Source organism: Aythya ferina (genome assembly GCF_964211825.1).
Source record: "Aythya ferina genome assembly, chromosome: 1".
NCBI classification, from domain to species: domain Eukaryota; kingdom Metazoa; phylum Chordata; class Aves; order Anseriformes; family Anatidae; genus Aythya; species Aythya ferina.
In genome coordinates this window covers 149439025-149461101 of record NC_140296.1, presented here as the reverse complement: position 1 = coordinate 149461101, position 22077 = coordinate 149439025, and the positions used below count along the sequence as shown (strand labels likewise).

Below are 22077 nucleotides of genomic sequence, written 5' to 3'. Positions count from 1 at the left end.
TGATCTTTCTGCGTACCAAGTGTAAAACACAAAGTGAGTGCACAGGCTTTAGACCATTTTTAAAATAAGTGAGAGGTAATTATAAAAAGGAACAAAAAATTAAAGTCTGCTCTCTGACCTGTTTTGGTAACTTGCACGTTCTTCCTGTTCCCAAGTCTTAATCATGCTACACAGCCAAGAAAATTATCTTCTCATTAATGATTTTTTTTCCCTCTTAATTAACAAAAAAAGTAAAGCACTTACCTTTTTACAGACATCCAGCAATGACTTGTAAAATTTCTTGTCTACAGTCCGAAAAATCTGAAAATGCAGTACAAAGAGGCCACAGATGCCTACATATCTATCTCTCTGGTCAATTTCTGAAGGTTCACCTGCAGAGACAAAAAAAAAAATAATTAATTAATAATTGCTTTTTGAAGTACTCTCAGACAAACAATAGATACTTAGAAACATGGAACCTGGCAGGATAAACATCAGCTTGCATTACCAAGTTTGGCTTCAACATTTGCAAAAGTTGTGCGAAGAGTATGAGCAAATTCTTCAGCAAATGCGCTATTCTTCGACACAGACACTCCACCATTCGTGGAATCAAACTGTTGCTCTATGCAGGCCTGAAGGAAAAAAAAAAAAAAAAAAAGATATAATGCCATAAATTTCAGGCCTCAAAAGAATACTGATTTTGTAAAAGAAAAATGCAAGACTACATTGTAACTTCAGGCTAGTGCTGTATGACATAAACTGATCTTAAACTTTACTTCGGATAGATTTATTATCTATTTAAGTTACTTAGTGTACTAAAGCAAACAGAAAACATTAAAAACCTCTTACGTCTAACAGTAAAACCAGCCAAAGAACAATAAAAATCTACCACCATTCAACGTATTTACTGATTTAGTATTTCTTCCATAAGGCATTTTCAAAGAAACCACACGATGCTAGTGCTAGTGATGAGAAACTAGGTGCTAACATTTTAAATAATATGTTGCCACAAATATGAAATACCATTAACCAAACAAGATCATCATCCAGGTAACATGTAGGATGTCGTTCACGGTCTCGTAGCATAAAAACCCCACAGCACTGGTGGCTGTTTTTCTAACTATATTAGAATAGTTTTTAATGGGATTGTATGTGAGAATTTTTTCATGTATTATTGTTTTTGTTAGAAAGAAGTACTGGCAGGACAGGAAGGGAAACAGCTTGAATGAATAGCAGACAAATGCTATTGATGTCTCAAATTAAACATAATTAAGCTTTTGTACTAACGCAACGTTATAGAAAGTTAAGATGAAAAAAATGATAGTTGGATATCAGTATCAGTTTTGAAAGGAAAAGCCTAATTATATTTAATGATTTAGCTACAATTTCACTTTTGAAGGCTTTTCCAGACCAGAACTTTCTTCCCTATGCCATTTACAATGTAACAGCAAGAACTGAGTTCTTGCTCACCCTGTTCAGTTGGCTCTGCTGTGACCAAATTCAGCAACATCCAGTACGAGTGTCTCAAATACTAACCCTTTAATGTAAAATGGCTTTTTGTATGAACGCATTTAAATTAAACATACTGAAAAAGGAGCAATTCTTCTCCTCCAGCTGTACACTTGCACATTTCAGGGGTATGCACTACTAAAGTGATTCCTAATGACAAGTACTTGTCTCACATGCTAGGAATGAGACAAAATATGTAGCAAGAGGTCACACAACGTATTTCAAAGATCATGAAGAGATTTTAATTTGCAGCTAGAATGAAGTGGACCTATGCTATGTAAGCCTGACCCTATTAAAATTTCTGTATGAAAATCAGACTCCCTGAGAATACACAGTCCTAATGCCAAATTCTCTGCATTTCTTTTGTTGTGCAAAACAGTGAGTGTTAACCGCTACCATTCAAAGCCTGGCACAGTTCTAGCACAAGAGAATAGCAGGGAAGGATCTTACAATCGAGCTTTTTTTCAAAAAAATGTACAAATGCAAAACAGCCAAATTCACACATCACTATCTGAAACAAGCCAGACCAAATCAAACAACAACAAATCCAACACACACACACACACACACTGAAAAATACACAAGTGTGATATCCTATTGAAAGACATTCTAGGAAAAGTCTCATTTTAGCACCAGTTTCCCCTATCATATTGGTGAACATTAATGTTATTACCTGAAATATCATTCCATCAAGTAATTGGCATTCCAGTTTTAACAGCAACTTTTCAAATGGCTTCAGTTTATCTTCCTGAATTCCAAACTTGGAAGGGTTGTGATGGACAGATTTTAGCAGCCTATAAGGGGTAGGCATTGAACAAAGAGATGCAAAACAATTAAAACATACTAACAGTTTTATCACATCCTGTACTATTTTGGTAATATCAGTGTTCCGTGGAACATGCCTAGCAACAACTCCAAAATTGTAACAAACAAAAAGTCTGCGTAAGCCACTTTTATTTGAACAACTACCATCTATTGAGGTTTTCATTGAAAGTTATTTTTCCACTACTTCAACTACCTATGTAATTGCTGACTCCAGCTCTTCCTTTAGATAGCGTTCTTACTCAAATCTGTACGTCCATCCCCGTGACCAATAGGGAAATGGAAAATTAGATTTCTTACTGAATACATTTAAACATTTAAACTTTCATTTAACATTAAACTTTCTCAATATACTTACCACATACAGTTTCAGGAATGGCATACAAAACATTCAGCACTGTAAAAAACTTACTGATACTGTTAGAAGGACAAAGTGGGAGCTTCCCCCTGCTCCTCACTGAGTTTTCTGGTAAGCACTCAGGGCTAATAAAAATTCACATTCCTAAACTGACTTTCTTCAAACAAGACACATGCACATGCTTTTATGTCATGAGAGTATTTTTCACACCTTCAGAGACACACCTCTTGTACATGGTCCAGTGATCTCTCAAAGTGGCATGATTGTCAATTATTTCATCTAGAGTGATTAAGACAGTCAGTAATTCTCCCAGATGCTCATACATTGCCTGTTTAAATAAATAAATAAATAAATAAAAGGTAGAAGAGAAGGCTTGTAGTTATTGTAATGTTCACTGCAGTGATGCATTGCATATACAATGTCAGTTGTTTTAAAGCCAGCAAGACATGAGCTAAGTCATTATCTAAGACATCATTTAAGTCAGTCTTTTGGTTGTTTAAAGATTTGGTATGTCCTGTGGTGGGACACAAGGAACATTAGTTTGCATGTAGGCACCACCTAAAGTTCACTGGTCTAATTTAATATTGAAGGTAGGATATTCAAAATTAGCTGAAAGCACAAGCACATATTGCACACGGTAACAAAGCATGTCAGAACTTTTTACCTACAAAAGCTAGAATTTGACAGACAGAGGTACCAGCCCTTTCCACATAAAGGCCAGAAAAAGCTGATTAACAAAGTAAAGTCTTTAAAGGAGACTCCAGATTGAAAGCTGTACTTGAAATTCACTTTCTTGCTACTTTCCTCAGAATGAAGACAAATATATTAGCATGAAATTAACAAAAGCGAAAGGGTACAAAATCATTCCCACCTGAAAATGAACTCCTGACGTCTCTATAATTTTAGGTGCATTCCTGTAAATAAAATAAGTCCTTTAATATCTTTTTAATCCTTAGAACAGAACATATTTACTGTTTACGTATCAAGGTGCATTCTTTGTTTCTTGGTGTATGTTCTTCATTAACACAGTAATGTCAGAAAGCAAAATTACTCTCAAAATCTGATTAAAGCATTCACTATGTGAAATGCGTGCTATATAATCAAAATTTATACTGCAGTTTTGAATGCACAGCTTGCAATTGGTTTAAACCACTGATTTCATTCAGTGCACGTCTATCAGCAATTCCCAATTCAGTTATGTAAACAAGTAGCCTTGACACAGCCTTGTGCCCCAAAAGTACAAAAAGAAAAATCACACATTTAACCAAGCCATAACCAAGCTACATAACCAGCCCTGTTCACTCAGGGCTATACATAAAGTCTACCTTGTGCTACAGTGTAAGACAAGAATGAAAACAGGTAAAACTGAGAAGAACAATGCTATCCTATGTCAGGGAAAAACAATCTAGAGCCCTGCAGTTACATTCAGAGCTAAAGCCAAGAACTCTCTTCAGGGCTGATCTCTCCTTCTCTCTGCATTCCAAGAGGAACGAAGCTCAACAACCATCACCAAGCTCAACATCACGCGTTAAAACCACAGTTGCTCTGTGATTAATCTGTAACATGACTTACAAAATCAAAACAAACAGCAGTATTGTCCATAGTATCTTCTATCTAAAGATTATAATTTATGTTAAATATTAAAGAATAAACCAGGGATCTCAGACAACACAGACTCCATTCTGTAGGATACTTGCCTCTCCCTCAGATACACCAATTATCATTGTATACACAAAAGTATGGGTTCACATGGCAAGTGACAGTAATTTGTTTTTAAACTCAGTGGATGATTTAATATTGACAAAGACCACACATTTAAACATTAAACTGTGAAAGTGATCAGATTTTTAATCTTTGGAAGCTACTGATATCTACTGTACCAGTCAACAGAAGAAATCTCTCTCAAACAGAACAAAGCTGAAAGAAAAATACGAGGATCTCTTGAACATCAAGACTAAGTGCCTCCGACATACCAAATCTATCAAAAATGAGGAAAAACAAAAACAAAAAACATTTGCATCTAATCAAATAAAAGCTCTGACTTTTCCAAAAATAAAATACACTTTTAAAATGGCTTATGAAGCCCAAACTTATACAGCACAGCACCATCTCTAGATAGTCATATTCCAAAAATGACCATGCCTTTGGTAGAGTGTTTATATTATATACATTTTTAATTACGTAAATGTGATAAAGCATTTCAGGGAATAATTACTTGTTGCTGGTGTAAAGAACAGCCAACTGATGCACTACATTCACCACCACTTCATAGCATCGTGTAACAAAGCAAGACAGCTCCTGAAATACAAGAAAATAAATGCATATGTATGTATAATCCCTCCTTGTGAACAGCGTTGCTGCTTCCAAAATACAGAACATAAACGACTGAACTTGCAGCACAAGTTCCAGCTACATTCCTAATTCAAGTCAGTGGACAGATCTACAGCAGGATGGAAAACAGATCTGTGTTTAGGTCAAGAAGCTACTGCACAAAGCTCCTAGTACCACCTGAAATATTAAAGTACCAATAAGCACTTTAGACACATAAAAACATAATAAAGAAAACAGAAATGATTTCAGACTTGCATATGGTTTTGACAAGGTAGACGGTGTAATATCACATTTTAAAAAAGGATACAGGGTTTTTGGAGAAGGTACAGAAAAGAGTCACCTCTAGGAGCTCAGCATGCTTTAAACATCTTGCTGTAAAACTCTGCAAGAGTTCTATTTATTAGACAGTAAAAAGTGACTTAATAGCAGTGCCCAGGTACCTTCAGAGGGAATATTCAAATATCCCTGATAGCAAGGGCTGAGCCTTTTCCCACTAGATTCAACCGTCACACTCTGGAAGCCAGCGATAGACAAATTCAAATGAGAAATTAATACAGAAGCCTGTGCCTTCTATAAAAACGCTTAGCCACAGAATACTGTCTTAAAAAAATAAAAAAAAAAAGAGTCTTTGAGATAAATGCTTAAGTAAAGCAGAACTTGTGCTCAGTTACATAGTACAAAATGAGTAAGAAGAGGTCAACTTTGATCACAGAAAAAAAAAAAAGATCTTAATTTCTATAATGGATTTTAACAAGGTGTTCCTTAAGCAACAGGGTAAATGAATCTGCATTTCCCTTAACCAGAACAGTGTTTGTTTATTATTGCATCTTACAATCCTACCAGGCAGGAGTCTGCATGAGATGAGTGGCCAGTCAGCACACAGATGGCTCCATAGCAGACAACCCACGCAGGCTAAGCAGACAGCCTGCTGTTCTTGCCAGAAGACTGGCTAACAGCTGAATTCTCTCTTCTCCATCAAAAATAGATCTTATTTGGGCTTCTGCCTTCTATTAGTCACCAGTTTGCACAAAACATGAAAGTGTCATTACTTCTTATATTTGTATTACTCTATCAAATTGAGCTGAAACCAGCCCACAGGTTCCAGAAGAACAGATTAATAGACAACTGAGATCATGTTTCCATTGCCTTTTTAAAATTTCTTTCAGCTGCCTTCTTAACACTTCCAGCCAATGATCCAATTTAACAGCACATGTGTATTATCAGCTACCTAATATAGATAATTGCCATTTTTTCAGAGTTCTTCAAATGCACTCTCTTCCGCAAGAAGACAACCTACTAGTGTTTCATGGCATTAATTTGATTTTTTTTTTAAACGTTTTTACATAGCAAACCAATAGTCTATGGCATCTAGTTAATTAAATTCTCAATGTTGTCTGCATACCAAGAAATCTAACTCAGAAGAGCCCATAAATCAGTAGATACACGTTAGCTACATAGAAACAACATTTCACCTCTCCTGCAGTCTTCATTCATATTTTTACACTGCCCTCATAGAAACGCTTGTAACTTTGACCACAGCAGCATCCCCCAGTCAATTTGCTACAACTGAGCAACTTCAGAGGAACACAACAGTTGAAAAAGACTCAAAAATGAAAAAGTTCCCCACACCGCTTTACCAAATTAATACAAGCCTGTTAGCACAGTAACCTTCCCTCCAGAGCAATGTCCTCTGTCTGCCTTCTTTCCAAGTTGCTCAACGTTCAGCAAACCATAGTAGCAGATATACAGAGTTGGTTTGCAAGCAAGGCTGCTGTATTTATGTAGCATTTCTACTATAAATACTCTTAATAGGATATACCACCTAAGTGTACGTAAGTTTGCGCTACAGGGTGGGTTTTATAATGCACATATGCTGAAGCTATCCAGACAACCAGTCACGCTGCTCTCAACTTCCATCTCAAAAGATAGAACACAAGTGTACAGTAGCCCCTTCTCAGAACCACCACCATCTCTCAAACATCTGCTCAATAAGAAATAGAGTATTAAAGAAAAAATTTACAATGTTGATAGGACAAAAAGTCTGAATAAAATAGAAAGAAAAAAAAAAAAGATATCACAAAAACTAACTGCACATAGGCATGGAAAAAGAGGCTAAGAAACAACAGCCTCTGGCACTCAACTATTAATGGCAACTAAATGAGTACTGCCATACTAGTATACAGCAAGAACTGAAATTTTAACTTTTATTATACAAGAAATTGTTTAAGCATAATGAAAGTTTCCTGTATCTTCTCCACTTCAAGCAATACTGCATAAAAATAGAAACATCTTTGGAACAGGACAGTCAAGCTATAATGAAGGAAAAAAAAAAATCATAGTAGACTGAAATCCAAAAGCACAGGAAATCCTTAGAAGAAACTGATTCTTTTTTCATCCAAAATAATGAATATTCTTTCCTGAAAGCTTAAGAGAGGTGCAAGCAATTTTTTTCCAGATACATTCTAATTTGGCCCCAATAGCTACACAACAATGTATAAACAAATAATTGAAGCCCAGTTTTCAATGAAAACTAAAACTTGAAAAAATTGAAGCCATAAGATTAGAGATCTTTAGCATTACTATCAAATGAAACAACCTCAGTTTACACTCTTATTTAAATTTGCTTAATGCTAATTTCTCTGTACAGTGATTACACAAGCCATAATTTATTCTCTCATTAGACTACTTGAATTTTAGATGCATATGAAGAAACAAAAAAAATAAAAGCTAAAGTAAAGACCGACAGATTACCAACCCAACTTACACAGCTGTCTTGTAAGTGAGCTGGTTGCAATGCATCTACAGGCAAAACATTGACTATCAAATGACTGCAGTACCTTTCAGCAACATGCAGGCAGGATACTGGAGGTTGCTAAATCCATGTTGCAAATAAAATTAAGATTATAATTGCTGTCAGAATCAAAAGATACTCTACCTGCAAGAAGGAAATAAATCTTCCCATCTGTATTTGGCAATCTCCTTCTACCATGCTGGAATCTGTGCCTTGAAAAACAAAGATTTGTCACTACTTTATTCATCAAATTCTGAAGCTTGCCCTCCAAACCATTTGTATGTCATACAAGCAGAACACATAAATAAAAGCTTACTGACAGAACTTTAAAAGCTTTTAATTTAGTTTTCACATTAAAAATTAGTTTAAGCTACACATATAGCAGGAAAGAAAAAACTCCAGAATATGAAAGAAAATAAAATCTATAAAATATAGTTCTTTAAAGGATATAACTTTGATATAAAATTTCCATTAAAAAGTCTGTAAAAAGCAAGGCATTTATACATTGCAAGGAATGCCTACTGGTATAGCTATTAACTGAACAAATATATTGCATCGTAAAACAAAGATGAAAAGCTGTGTAGAATAAAAGTTCCTAAAGAAATTTGTTTTCCTTCTCCTATACATCATGCAGTATAATAGAACTGGTTCTCACCACAGCTCCAAAGCACTACTTGTATGTCAAAGTGGAGTAACATGGTACTATGAGATACGATAATTGTATCACCAACGTCAAATTCTTTTGGACTGCTGAAACAGTTTTAATACTAAAAAGACTATTGTCAGGTAATGTCATGGCAGATTAATGCTCTAGACTTAAGATTTTTCTGTTGGGCCACTCTGAGTGAAAACAGCTTATAACTGCAAGTTTACCCACAAAAGAAATGACACCACGTTAGAGGAAAGCAGTCTCCTGTTACAGAGATGACCTTTCAACCTGTAGAGGGAAACTCCTAAACAGCGTTTAGTTTTAGATTTCTGGTCTTTTGCTTCATAAAAATGCTTTTTAAGAGCAATCACCAGAGTCTAAAGGAGCCTCCATAACCATTACAATTTTTGTCCCAGAGCTCCAATTAAACACTGCATCCTTCCCCTTTGCACCTTTGTTACATAACCTTTACTCTACTGAGATTAGCAAATGACCCAAAAAGCAATCCAATGTCCTGAAATTCCCACACTAGCCCTAGTTACTTAAAGGACAAGATGAAAAAAATGTTTCTATATACCGATTTTATATATATATATATATATATACAGCCTCGAGGCAGTGGTTTTGCTATCTAAGTAAGCAAGCTACTTGTTATCAAAGCATATGCTATGAGGAGGGATCTGGGAGCAGGGAATATCATTTTTACATCCCAAACCACAGAAGGTTGGCCTCTCAATTTCTGCCATTCAGAAGCATTCCTTATGGACCACGGAAGCAGAAATAAAACTGCTGTGTTAACATACTAATCTACAACAGTCTGCCTTTTTTCATGCTAGAGACATGAAAAGCTTTTGAGAGACCCCTACTATTATTTTGTGCAATCAATTAAGTGCAATTATATTTGCACTTCCTTTTCAGATATTAAAAACCATGTCTGACAATAAGTGAGAATCTACAAAAAAAAAAAAAAACAACAACACAAGACCCACACTTTTTTTTTTTTTTTTTTGACATTTCTCAACTGAACCACAACAGACATCTTATAGAGAACTTAAAAGAATTCCCCCATACTTCTGTTGCAGTCAAGGCTCTTGATTTTTTATTTTTTTTTTAATTAAAAAAAAACCTTTATAGAAAACTACTCGGAAAGGAGCATGCTTTCCTCCATCTCACATTTCTGAATCAGAAAACAAAGCTAGGTAGCATGTCCCTAAATCATTAATACATTTGAGTCCTTAGGACTGAGATCTTTGCTTACTTCGAGACTAGCAACCTTTAATGTAGAAGCTTAAGGCTGACCCCTTGGGTGAGTTACCAGTTAAATTCCGTGAAAAAAAACGGTTTTCAGGGTTTGTCAACTCAACTGAGTTTCAGCCACTTTTGTCCCTGTATTATATCACGGTCTAAGCAGCAGTAATGAGTAATACTGCTTTCATTTGAAGTGCAGAAGATGACATTAACATGCTGTAGTTTTTCCTAAAAAAGCTGATCTTATGAATAAAGTCATCATATAATAAGACTTGGTCTAAGTATTTATTAACAGTTGCATTGTCTTATTGCAATCAAATTGCAAATTTACGGTTTCACTACAACCAATACAAAAAACAGTCCTAATATGAAATATGCTGTTTTAGGATAAAATATTCACATATGAAACACAGGTATTCAATGCCATACTTTGAAAAATAGCTGCTACAGGTTTCTGTACAGCATAAATATAATCTCATTTAAAAAAAAAAAAAAGAAGCCTAGATGTTTATCATGGAAAAAAAAAAGAGTCATGATGTATTTCAGATGTACTGCCTTTATACATCTCATGCATTCTCTCAGTATCTGTACTTAAAAGCCATTTGTCAGAAAAATGTCAACAGTCCATGCTCCCTACTTCTCATGTAAGGGTGCAACGAAACTTCCTATTAATGTGACAATACTTAATGCAGATAACGGGGCTTTATAGATGAAGTTTTAATGCTATCTCTGTACTCATCAAGTCCATTTCTTAACATTCATCACTCAAAGACATAGTGAAAGCACGTATCCGTAATATAAAATTACACTTACTGTAGCATTTAACATAACCTGAAGTAATTAAGTAAAACTACAAACTTTTACTGGAAAGGGAGCTACTTACCTCCTTCTCCATAAAACAAGAGGCCGTTATAAAATTTAGTTTCTGCCTAACAACAAAAACAGAAATTTGTTTTTTAAATAGTATATATGTAATCATGCTACAAAAATTTAGACATTATAACTTGTTTCTTTATTGCAAAATAATAATCTATATGTCATCTTGCCAATCTGCAAACATTTCCATGCACATAGTAACAGCTGAATTTACCTCATATTTTAACTTCTTTATTTCACAGCAAAGGGCAGCATACACGGTTATTACTTTGTTTAGAACCTAGATTCAAAAGACAAAAAAAATAGATTAAATAGATAACCACATCAAGTGAAAATCTTTAGAGTATTTTTCATGTTTAAAAGGGCTTGGTTTTAGCTAGAATAACTTATTATTCTTCCCCCCTCTTGTAAGCACTTACCTTGTTTTCTGTCTTTATGAGCTCCAGTAGAGAGGACTGTTCGTAAGGCAGAAGCTAAAATTATTAAAAAACAAAAACAAACTTTATAAAACACTTGTCAAAACCACAGTTATCCAGCTGGGTAGTTAGTATGTGTATATATATATTATTTATTTTTTTTACAGTTTAATCTCAAGTAAGGTCAGTAATAAAAGGACTACTAATAGCACATTACTGCAAACCTGTGCTGCAGGAAGCCTTCACTCTTCACATTTATGCAGAAAGGGAAATAACTGGCTACACTATATGGCATTTATAACAATTTACTCACAGAACTTGGAAAGCAACAACATGGTCATTATGGTGCATGCAAAAAACAAACAAACAAAAAAAATTTGCATGCAGGCACTGACATTTTCTACTGAAGTCAGCCATGAGACTGACTAGTTCATATACATCCAGTGCTGTAGCAGCCCACATCATGTGAACAGAGGATTGAGACAACATCTTCTGCACAGACAAGTTCTATGTGGTAACAAAAGCCAAAGTGCTTTTAAATGATACGCGCAAGTTTGGTGAAGAAAAAAAAACATGCTCCACAGAAAACTTATAGGCAGGGAAAAAAACACTTCTGTAAGAAGGAAAATACTGTGTATTTTGATTTTCTAAATACATATATATTTATATTTAAGGCCATTCGAAAGCACAGCTATAAGCATAAACACACAGCTCACTCTGCATTTACACATATATTAGGGAGCATTAGGACATTCATTTAGCTTCCACTAATACCCAAAGGACTGGAAAGCAATAATATGAAAACAACTTTTCTTGTGATATGAGGCAAATAATTGTTTGATGATTAAAACAGTATTAGTTTAGAAGGCACATTACAGTTTTAATGCATATTAAAAAGTGTATGAAGACCTTTAACGCAATGGGATCAAGACTGAAGTCCCAGACATCTCCAACAGAGTCATCCAAAGCATCTTCAATCCTCTTCAGCTGAGATGCATACTCCTCAAGAAATTTTCCGTAATTCTTCAACTCCACTTCAGCATGGATTTCTGAGAATTCATAACATTTACAGTTTTACAGAATATTCAGCAAACTGCAATACCCAAAAGCTTATAAAAGTTTTAATCTGTTGCTCTTTAGCATTGTAGCACTGCATTCCTCATTTTGCTGCGGCATTATCTCCTTAATACTACTGCATCTTTTCACTACAAAGCTCTTGTTTTAACAACAAACATACAGCTCAGTGTCGGTTTCAAGGAAACCCAGATATTAAAGAGCATCAAACATTTAAGAAAGTTATTTTTTAAATTTATATATACAGAGTTATTTTTTAAATTTATATATATATTTACGCAAAGACAACTACTGGCTTAGTTGCATTATCTGAGCTACTGAATGATCACAGCTCAAGGCTTATCCTCAGAAAGGAACTACAATCCTTTCTCGTGTGAAGACTGAAGTGTCTTCCCCCTATTAGACTACACATCTTACAGCTTACGATCTTCTGCTACTCACTGAAGATAGGATTATATAAGTGACTAAATCAATAAAAGAATGCAAGTCAGCTAAAAAAAAGGAACTTTGCCTAAACAGGAAGACAACTCTGCAGAGAGTACTCTTTTTTGCTTAAGTCGTGATTTAAGGCCCTTTTCACATTTTAGCAAGTAGGTTGCTCTATAAAGTTTTTATACATGTTTTGTAAAGATGCCAAATAGATGGTTATCTTTTGTAAAGATGTATAAAATACACTTTTTGGGCGGGTGTTTAACCTCTACTCATGTAAGCTGCCCATAACTGAGATAAATGGTAGCTGGCTACTTCAGTGGAGGAGTGCTGCTAAACCAAGGATCCTTTGGACATTTCTTGGAAGCAGAGAAAATCCATGGTGGGGATACTTCACCAGGCGTAACGGGGAAGAATGAATAAAGACAGATGAAGAGAGATGAGAAGTTCTCTGCACAGGAAAGTTGAAACTGAGAGGGAAAAATGATTGCTGTAAAGAGCAAACTTTCCTGAACTATTTCTGAACTACTAATTTGAAACCAGCAGCAATGTGAGCCTTAAAGGACTAAAAAGTCTAACCAAGATGCATGGCAAACCAACCCATGGGGCTCCACCTGTACCCGTGGACCTGCTGATGTACAGGCGCCATCAAAATAAGGAAACTGAATTTCACGTAAACAGACAAAAAGCAAGTGAACTAAAAGCTCTCCGTCAGCAGCACGCACACCAGACACAGATGCATATCCCTTGTGTCGTATCATCATATTGTTCTATTCCATCAGTTTGGCCCATCTTCCAGGTTTCTCTCAGTGCATCTTCTGGAAGCTCTGCTGCGGTAAAACAGTAAAACTGATGGATGCAGGGCCCTGCAGGATGGAGTTTAACTAGCCATCGTGACAGCTGCAGTACTTTACTCTGAGACAATTTTGCAGAGCATGGAAACTTAAATTCTTATAGAAGCTTGCTGTTCTATTCCCCCAGTTCCACCTTCTCCCTTCACACACAAAAAAAAAGGCAAAGCTAAGAACAGAGAAATTGAAAGGGGTATTGTGGCTTTATAAGAAGAACTGAAAAGAAAAACAATTAAAAATCATGTAAGAGTAAGAAATGGACACTGCTGTTCAAATCAATTCCCTGAAACTAAACAGGCAGCACACCTCAGACAAAATCTCACAGCAGCATTCTGCTAGAAACCCACAAGCTGTCATCTTTCCAACAGCCAAATGATGCATTTAAACAATGCTATAGTTCAACTTAAAGGATATTAAGTATTGCCAAATAGATGGTTATTGATTTGCTGCCTTGTACAGATCATTAAAAAAAAAATAAAAATAAAAGGTTTGAATAGTTTATCACCATATTTCTACAGTAGACATGAGAGTGAGAACTATTAGCTAGCCAGATGTAAATAGAGTTGAACTGATAAAACATGACTTGGAGACGGGGGAAACTTTTTAAGATGCAAAAAAAATTCCTAAACAAACTAGATTGCATGGAGAAAGAAAAAGAAATCAGAGATATTCTCCTTTTCTTCCAAGCAAAAGATGCCTACTTCATAAGGCATTATCTGATTACAATAAAGTTTGATTTAGCTTCTTGTCTGGTGATAAAATGAAAGCTTTACAGCTGGAACAATGCAAGGATCCACTCAGCAGTACAGATTCCCCCAGCTTCATTTAATCTTCTTCCATACAGTCAGCAATGCCAATACTCAGTGAATTTATTGCACCGGCAGGATTTGCAAGTGCTGTGTCCATAAATACCTAGGACAAAGATGCAATAAACCGGACTTGCTCAGCGTCCTGTTTCCTCCATTGAGAAGACTGTAACTTCTAAAGATTAGTGATATAAAGAGAAAATAGACAGAAAAACAAGTAATTTTCAAGTCATTAGAGTTCTTCGGTGGTTTTTGTTTTGGCTTTTCTTTGAGAGCTGCATTCTGTTCCCTGGCAAGATGGTGGTAATGGAGTGCATGAGGGCACGTGAGGTTCTCCTGGCTGCACTCAACGTCGATAAAGACCGAGAGGGAGACCTGACAATTTGTGCAAAAGCCCCGCTTGGCTGGAGAGCTGCTAAGAAGCTCAGCTCAGGGCAGCTTCGCCTTCCACTGAGAGCCAGATGAAACGCACGCGGTACCACCAGCCACATCCTTGGGGATAGCTCTGTACATCAACCACTGGGCCCACGAGTGACACATTTTCACGGCAACACCTGGCACCGTTAATTTGGTCACGCTGGAAGCTGTGCAACCGCGTACACCCCCTGTTTAAGTAGGTCAGGGAGAAATGTGGGGTTTTGACAGATGCTGCCAAAGCACCAAGCATCACGAGGGCTCACAGTGATTTTTCTACGGGGGAAACAGCAAGCGACCTCCACAAAAACCCTGCATCAGCAGAAGCTAACTTATCCCGAGCTGCCTTCTCCGGCTAAACAGGGAGAAACACTTCGAAAAAAAAAAAATAACGATGAGCGAGGGGATGAAATGGGGAAGGACCCTGGCAGCACCTCCCCGCTGTGAGGGGGACACGAGGGGACGGGGGGCGGCTGGGGCAGAGGGCGGCGATGGCCGCCGGCTCCCCTCAGCCCGCCAACCGCCGCCCCGCCCCGTCCCCTCAGGCCGTTCCCGCCACTCACTCTGCGAGCCGTCGTCGCGGCGGCCGAACTCCCAGTCCGGGGACAGCGTCTCCAGCGCCATCGCCACCACCGCCACCACCGCCCCCCGCCGCCCGAGTCAGGCGCACGGCGCTTCCGGCCCCGCTGCCGCTGGGAAATGGAGGCGGAGAGCGGGGCCCCGCCGGCCCGGCCCCTCAGCGGGCATGGGGGTGGGTGCTGAGGGCAGGGAAGAGGCAGGCTCCAGTCAGAGCTGGAGCAAAGCCTTTTGCAGCGATCTTTGTATTTTTATTTTATTTTATTTTATTTTTTACAATATTTTTTCTTTTGGCTGTGGAAAACCGCCCGTAAACGCGTAAAAAGTAGTCACCAAGCACATCTTGTTGATCCGCCTCAGAAAAATGGGTCCTTGAGCTCTGCTGGATGGCTTCAGCACGAGGCTGAAACGCGTAGAGCTGGTACTCAGCAGCGCCCTGCCTGCAGAATCACAGAGTCACAGAATTTCTAGGTTGGAAGAGACCTCAAGATCATCGAGTCCAACCTCTGACCTAACGCTAACAGTCCTCCACTAAACCATATCCCTAAGCTCTACATCTAAACGTCTTTTAAAGACCTCCAGGGATGGTGACTGCACCACTGCCCCGCGTCTGAGCTGAAATTGTAAAGGGTAAAACGCTGTGGGGCTGCTTATTGCAGGGCTGGGACCAGCACAGCTGCAGGCCAGGTAACCCAGCTATAGCTGGGTTACACAGGGACCACACTAAATACACCAGGACAACCGTAGCATAATCAGAGGCAAGCCTTATTTTGAATACGGGGAAAGGAAATTGATTTCGAATACACTTTATTAACATACTGCATTTTTTAAAAAGGAGCAGGAGGCTGCATAACTCATAACATCACAATTAGACTCAAATACACCAGTGACATTTTACCCTGGCATTCACGATGCGGTAATTTCAAAGACTAATTGATTATCTTGTGAAACACTAGGTGGCAGTGTTTGTTGCTGACACTGAAATTTAGGTCAATTCTAGATGCTGGTGGAATTTCTGTTTCTTCTGGAAATCTTACTTGGACTTCATCCTGAAGCCTGTTGTTTCAGTGACAGCAAGTCTAGCTCGGCTCTGGCTGATAAATTTACTGTGCTGACTGATCAGTGAGTGGCCATATGCTGTTGGCACATGTGAAATTATTGACACGTTTCATGAGCATCTTTTCTGAAATTCAGGTGACAACTTAGGGCTTTCACATGTACCAGGATGTTTTTATTTGGTACAAGCTTATAAAAAGATTGCTTCAATATCTTACTGTCTTCAGAAAATACAGTAGTCAGAAAAAAATCTTTAGACTTTGTTTAACACAGTCATTTTTGGTAATTTAAATATTACTGAAGAGGCACACTTGATAAAGCAATCATTTCTTTTGACTAGACGAAAATGACCATGAAAGTAAGATTTCACATGAACTGAGTCTTACATAAATATGTACTGGTTGAAATTATTTGTTATACCTGAGTACTAGAAAGGGTAGTTGAGAGAATAAAGTCCAAAATACAGTATAATTAACTTGGTACTATGACTCTTTTATTTATGAAGTGGCTAGTTATCTATGACTTTGTAAATCAACATGAGCTCGACTGTGTGAGGTATTAACCTTTTATTTTCCTTTGAAGTTATCCCAGTCAGAACCATCACTAAAGATTAGACAACACAGTTACCTGGTATTTTTAACAGAATTTTTATGATAGTTGACAGCTCGGTGAAAACTTTAACACTGCATCTGAGCAGGAACCATTTTATTTTTTAAAAATGGTGAAAGCATCCAGAGCAAAAATTGCTTTTAGTGTATACAGGCAGAGTTCCACCAAGCTTGACAGACTTGTAGTTACTTATAGGAGAAAGCATTTGGCTTGCTGAATCTGCAGGAAACCAGCTCTGCTATACATTCGTTGTCTGTGGAACATTCAATGCTGAGCTCTCGGAATATTTTAAATAAAGTTCTTCCTCAATTTTTATGGCAGGATTCCCAGAAAAGTTTTACTGTCTGAGACTTGCTCTTTGCAACTCCGATCCACAAAGATAATATCAAATTTTACAAAAGTAGTTTCTTGTCTATTGTATGGAATATGAGAAAAGTCCATTTATGCATTTGAGTAAGGCACATGAACATGATAATTTTTTCTACTGCTTAAATTAGTAAAGTAATTCCCTTTCCTCATCAAATATATACCCCCTTTTGACTACTCTGGAAAAAATGAAATGCCAAACATACAGCTTTAGGTGGTTGTATAGCTGGCAGAAAATCTGTATGACTAGGCTGTGAAAACTTTGCTATCATGTGTGTTTCTAGCCTGAAGTGGATATAAGACCCAAATGGAGGAAAAACAAACAAACTAAACCCCACAGTTTTATACATAAACACTGCAGAGAAAAACAAGAAATTAAAGTTTCCCATGAAATCTTGCATTAGCACATGACAAAACAAGAAAAGTTGCTCTTGTACAAAATCTGAGTTGAAACTTGTCATGCAATTAGCATAGTTAGGGAATAACCAGTACAAAGCCTTACTTTATATTTTTTAATTACTCAGTCTTTAAAACTGGATGAACTGTAAAGTACTCCTGAGGAATTAAGGTCTGAACTATGACCAAATCTTTCTTCGTCATGAAAATCCCCATCAAGGCTGATTTCCAATGACAAAAAGGCTATACAGATCTAGTTCAGTCATTTGCTAAATCCCAGGGTATGGTTTTCAAAAGAAAACAAATCCTGGAAGATCGAGCAGTTTCCCAAGTACTTCAGTATGTGCACGTACTCGGCATCCCATGGAACACAGCCTTCCGCAGCAGTCGTGCCAACTCATGATGATATCTTTAAAGACACTGAGAAACTTTTGCTTTACAGAAACTAGTGAGGATTTATAAAGTTCAGCTGGGTTAGGTCTCACGTTTGTTCTGTACATTTCTGCACATACAAACACATTTTGCTTTGTAAGCATGCTGTTTTACAAGCATGTTTAACTGCTGAATGGTATTTGTGTTTCACATCGGTATACGTAGCACCTTATAACTGTGCAACTTGTGAACATACACCACCGGGAAAGTAGGGAACAGAAGCTAGCTGGGTTAGGGAGAAGGCAGTGCTGGAAAGCTTACTATGGATAATTGCAATTTCCTTCAAGTTAACCTCTGGATTTAAGAAACGAGACCAGAAAGATATCCAGAGAGAAAACAATGTATAGAATGTGCAGCAAATCAATTGCAAAAAATCTACACTGATTATCACCAGAGCTAGGATTTCTCCCCAAATGAATGAGAAATGTTTATAATTTGCAAGGTACTACTACTGCTCATTCTCAGACACATCAATACAGTCATTGCCTGCATGACAAAGAAACCTCCAATTTGAATCGATTGTGAATATTTACGCCGATCCCTGAAATTCTACATATTCAATTTAAGTGTTTTTTGTTTGTTTGTTTGTTTGTTTTGCATTATGAAGAGTTTTGCATTATGATGAGTTTGCATTATGATGAGTTGCATATTGGTTGCACACCCTTGCATATGATGAGTTCATCACTGATCACAAGAAAAAAGCTGATAGCATGCAAATACCATGCTGGCATGTTATTTAGCATGTCCTTATCCCTGTTTGTTTCCTTGCCCCTCTTCATTACTACAAAATCTAAAATAAAGCTTGCACCCTAATCCACTCCTCTTCTTTACATTGAGGCTCTGCTGACAATGGACACCTTATCCACTGATTTTTCCCTTGTGTCACCCACCATTTTAATAGTTTGTGAAGTAAAGCCATCTAGACATGATAAATGGAGATGTATCAGTTTCTCAGTGGGTTTGGAGTTGTGTTTTGGAGACCAAGGTATGCCAACTAATTAAAAAGCTGATGCTTGGCACATGAAGTGTTGTATGTACTGTGTTGTGGGTGTAGAAGGAATAGAGCCATGAGTCATTACAAATTGCTTATCTAGGAACAGCGGGTATTTTGCCGTAAGCCTGCATGTCAACTGCTAAATGCCAAGTATGTGGTATTGTAGTTGGAGAGGATTTGGGATCACAAACCAGGACCTGGAGCTTCATGAACTTTGGCAGTGTTTGAATCCAGCTCCACGCTTTGTAGTACAGGAGCATTTCTGATGCCAGCCAACAGCAGAAGTTGTTTGCGCTCTGTTGTATGGAATTTGTGCAACTGGATCACTGTATGAAGGCTGCCCTATGCTGCTTCCTCCTGCTGTCTGAGGGAGTGAAGCAGTTCCTTTAGTAAGGGACCAGGTGCCTGTACCTTGTATTTGTGTACATCATAGTTTCAGTCAGCTGCCAAAAGGACTGTCATGTGCTTGCATGTGTATAGTCCTTGGAGAGATACATGACCGATCAAACTATGCAATTTTTAATATTTCTTAAAAAACAAAACAAAACAAAACAAAATTTAATTTTAAAAAATAAATAAATAAATAACAACAAGCATTTCAGATGAATGCTGCCTGTAGTAATTAAATGATGCATTAGTCCAACAAGATTAAGGGTTTGGGCAGGCCATTTTCTTTTATTCCCTGTTTTATTTAGTTATGGTTTTATTATGCAATTTTAAAAGGGTTTGTTTGAAGAAAACACCTTTAGTGGTGAAGTTTGGTAGATTTTATGTGAGATAATTAGAAGATATGAGGCCACATCCCATAGAAGTAGTCAGTAACAATAGAATACATTGGGCTTTAAAAATAAGTCAGGAAGGAAAATTTTGAAGCTTTCTTATTGAAAATCTGGAATTACTGCACACCCTTCTTTTTAAACTCATAATACCATGGATAATAGGGAAGGAACCACTTCTATAATTGTGTTCTTCTTCCTCATTAGTGGAACTTTTTGATGAATTCTACGAGTTTAACCAATTCAGTTTTCAGTGTCTCAGAGCAAAGGAACTTGCTGATGCCCTCAGTAGACTGTTCCATAGCCTAGTAAGTCCCCATATACCCCAAATGAAAGCATCATAAGAAGAAACTTCAATCAACTGGAGAAGGTAGTCCTCTAGGTTTTAAACCTAGAAAGAGAGGAAATTACAGGAACTGGCTAGTGGTTGTCTGTGTTGAATCTTCATTGCAAAAACAAAGTCCAGTGGTTTATTTTAGTTATAATTTCTACAGGTTCCACTCCATGTCACCTATTCTTACAGGACTGCCTTGAGTAAGGGGCAGGGTATATTTCGTCTACATAGAAGTAAATCAAGGAATGGTGTGGGTTGTAAAACAAACCCTCGTGTCGCTGTACTCCATGGGGGAAGCATCACCTCTCCTTGTGGGACCAGTGCAATGCAGTGACCCTGCTTCCCACATCCCTGAGCACAGAGAAGCAGCAGCAGCTCTGCGGCCACGTTCTTCTTCAGGTCTGGCTGGGCAATTGCAGCGCCCCAAAGAAGAGGATGAGGGCCTTGTATTTAAACCCTGGACACTGCTATCACAGATCTTCTGCAGAAAAGCCGTGAGAAATGGCTGCGAGTACTGGGCAAGATCTTTTCTGCTGTTTTCTACTGTGACAAGATCTCTGCATGTTATGAATTTGGCATAAGCATTGCACTTACTTCTCTGATGTGGTTCACAAGGCAGCCATATGATGACCAACTTCTCCGCTTTTTTCCTCCTTGTTTTCTTGACAGAAACAGGGTGTGTTTCAGCCTTGCACCCACCTCTATTTACAAATATTTATTTCTTAGTTTTAAACCTGACCCAGTTAGCAATCATGCTTATACTACTGTCAGAGTTTCTGCTGTTTTGCTCTTCATGGTCCTTCTGGGGTCATTTCCATTTGCCTTAGGATATTTTTGGCACTTTGAATGTGTGTTTTCCCAATCTTCTCCATACCTGCAACAAGAAGCTTTTGTCACAACTTTAGAAAGGTGCGAAGGTCGAAAACTTTATGTTACGAGAGGACCTCAGAGGAGGTCAGGGAGGATTTTTTTTTTTTTTAATTATTAAATAAATGAGCTGCTTGGCATATCCAGCGATGCTGGCAGTAACACGGGGCTCCAGAATGCCCAGCACTGGCATTTTTGCAGCAACAGCCGATCACCTGCCTGGTCCTTCCCCTGTCACCACTGGTCCCAAGGCCACCGTGGAATGGGAGTGGGTGACAAACCTCATCCAGAGCCTCCTCCAGTCCCCGGGGGGTCCCGGGCTCCCCTCACCACCCCTCGAACCCGGCCGGGGGGCTGCCCCTCAGGGGGTGCGTGGGGATACCGGGGGCGGCTGTGAGGGTACCGGGGGCAGCGTGGGGGTACAGAGGGGGGGATTAGGGGTGCCATGCTGCAGGTGTGGGACCTCCTCCATGCACCCACCGAGCCCGGGCCCCGGGCGGGGGCGCGGCGCCACGGCCGAGGCCGCCCGGGCTGGCGCGGAGCCAGCGGCATCGGCGCGGGTTGCATCAGACGAGGCGCTGCCGCCGCCGGTGCCGCCGGTGCCGGTGCCGGGGCTCGTCCTTCGGCTCGGCGGGGCCGTGGAAGGGGTAGGGGGGTGCGGGGGGGGGGGAAGGAGGGAAGAGGGAGGGCGGCGAGGGGGAGGCAGCCCCCCCGGCGGAGCATCCGCAAGATGCTGCGGGCGGCCCCGCGGCTGCTGAGGACGATCTGCACCACGGGCGCGGTGAGCAGCCGGGGGGGAGCGGGGAGATGCAGGGTTTGGGGGACGAGGGGTAAGGGGAAGGCCGGGGGTGGCCGGGGGGTTTGGTGGGGGTGCGGCGCTGAGGGACCCCCAGAGCCCTGCCCGGGGCTGCAGGCCCCCTGCCCTTGTCTCCTGCCTCCGCCGGGCCCGGGGCTGCCAGCGGGGGCCTTGCCCTGCTGCCGGCCTAAATTCCCCCCGCAGCGGCTTTGCGGGGTGCCCGGTTTGCCCCCAGCCCCGCTCCCCGTCCCGCTAAAGGCACGGAGAGCGCAGCGCCCGCTGCGGGCTGTCCGGCTGCCTGCCCCGGCCGGCTGAGGCTGGG

At 39.2% G+C, this 22077-nt stretch overlaps 2 protein-coding genes across 3 annotated transcripts in view; one reads left to right on the top strand and one right to left on the bottom strand.

Moving 5' to 3' along the window:
* WASHC4 (WASH complex subunit 4) overlaps window positions 1–15213 on the bottom strand; it is a 42079-nt gene extending 26866 nt beyond the window's left edge. For both annotated transcript variants that reach the window (XM_084533382.1, XM_084533383.1), the window contains exons 1-12: window positions 15117–15213; window positions 11889–12028; window positions 10983–11036; window positions 10778–10843; window positions 10571–10616; window positions 7935–8002; window positions 4884–4966; window positions 3540–3582; window positions 2893–2996; window positions 2162–2282; window positions 488–611; window positions 244–371 (exon numbers count right to left, since the gene is read on the bottom strand). In XM_084533382.1, the coding sequence (XP_084389508.1) occupies window positions 244–371; window positions 488–611; window positions 2162–2282; window positions 2893–2996; window positions 3540–3582; window positions 4884–4966; window positions 7935–8002; window positions 10571–10616; window positions 10778–10843; window positions 10983–11036; window positions 11889–12028; window positions 15117–15177 (1038 nt within the window). In that variant the 5' untranslated portion in view covers window positions 15178–15213. The remainder of the gene's footprint in view (window positions 1–243; window positions 372–487; window positions 612–2161; window positions 2283–2892; window positions 2997–3539; window positions 3583–4883; window positions 4967–7934; window positions 8003–10570; window positions 10617–10777; window positions 10844–10982; window positions 11037–11888; window positions 12029–15116) is intronic.
* Window positions 15214–21660: 6447 nt separating this feature from the next.
* The window catches only part of ALDH1L2 (aldehyde dehydrogenase 1 family member L2), a 34372-nt gene continuing 33955 nt past the window's right edge, over window positions 21661–22077 (top strand). Inside the window, exon 1 of the mRNA XM_084505506.1 lies at window positions 21661–21740. Within this exon, the coding sequence (XP_084361632.1) occupies window positions 21690–21740 (51 nt within the window). The 5' untranslated portion in view covers window positions 21661–21689. The remainder of the gene's footprint in view (window positions 21741–22077) is intronic.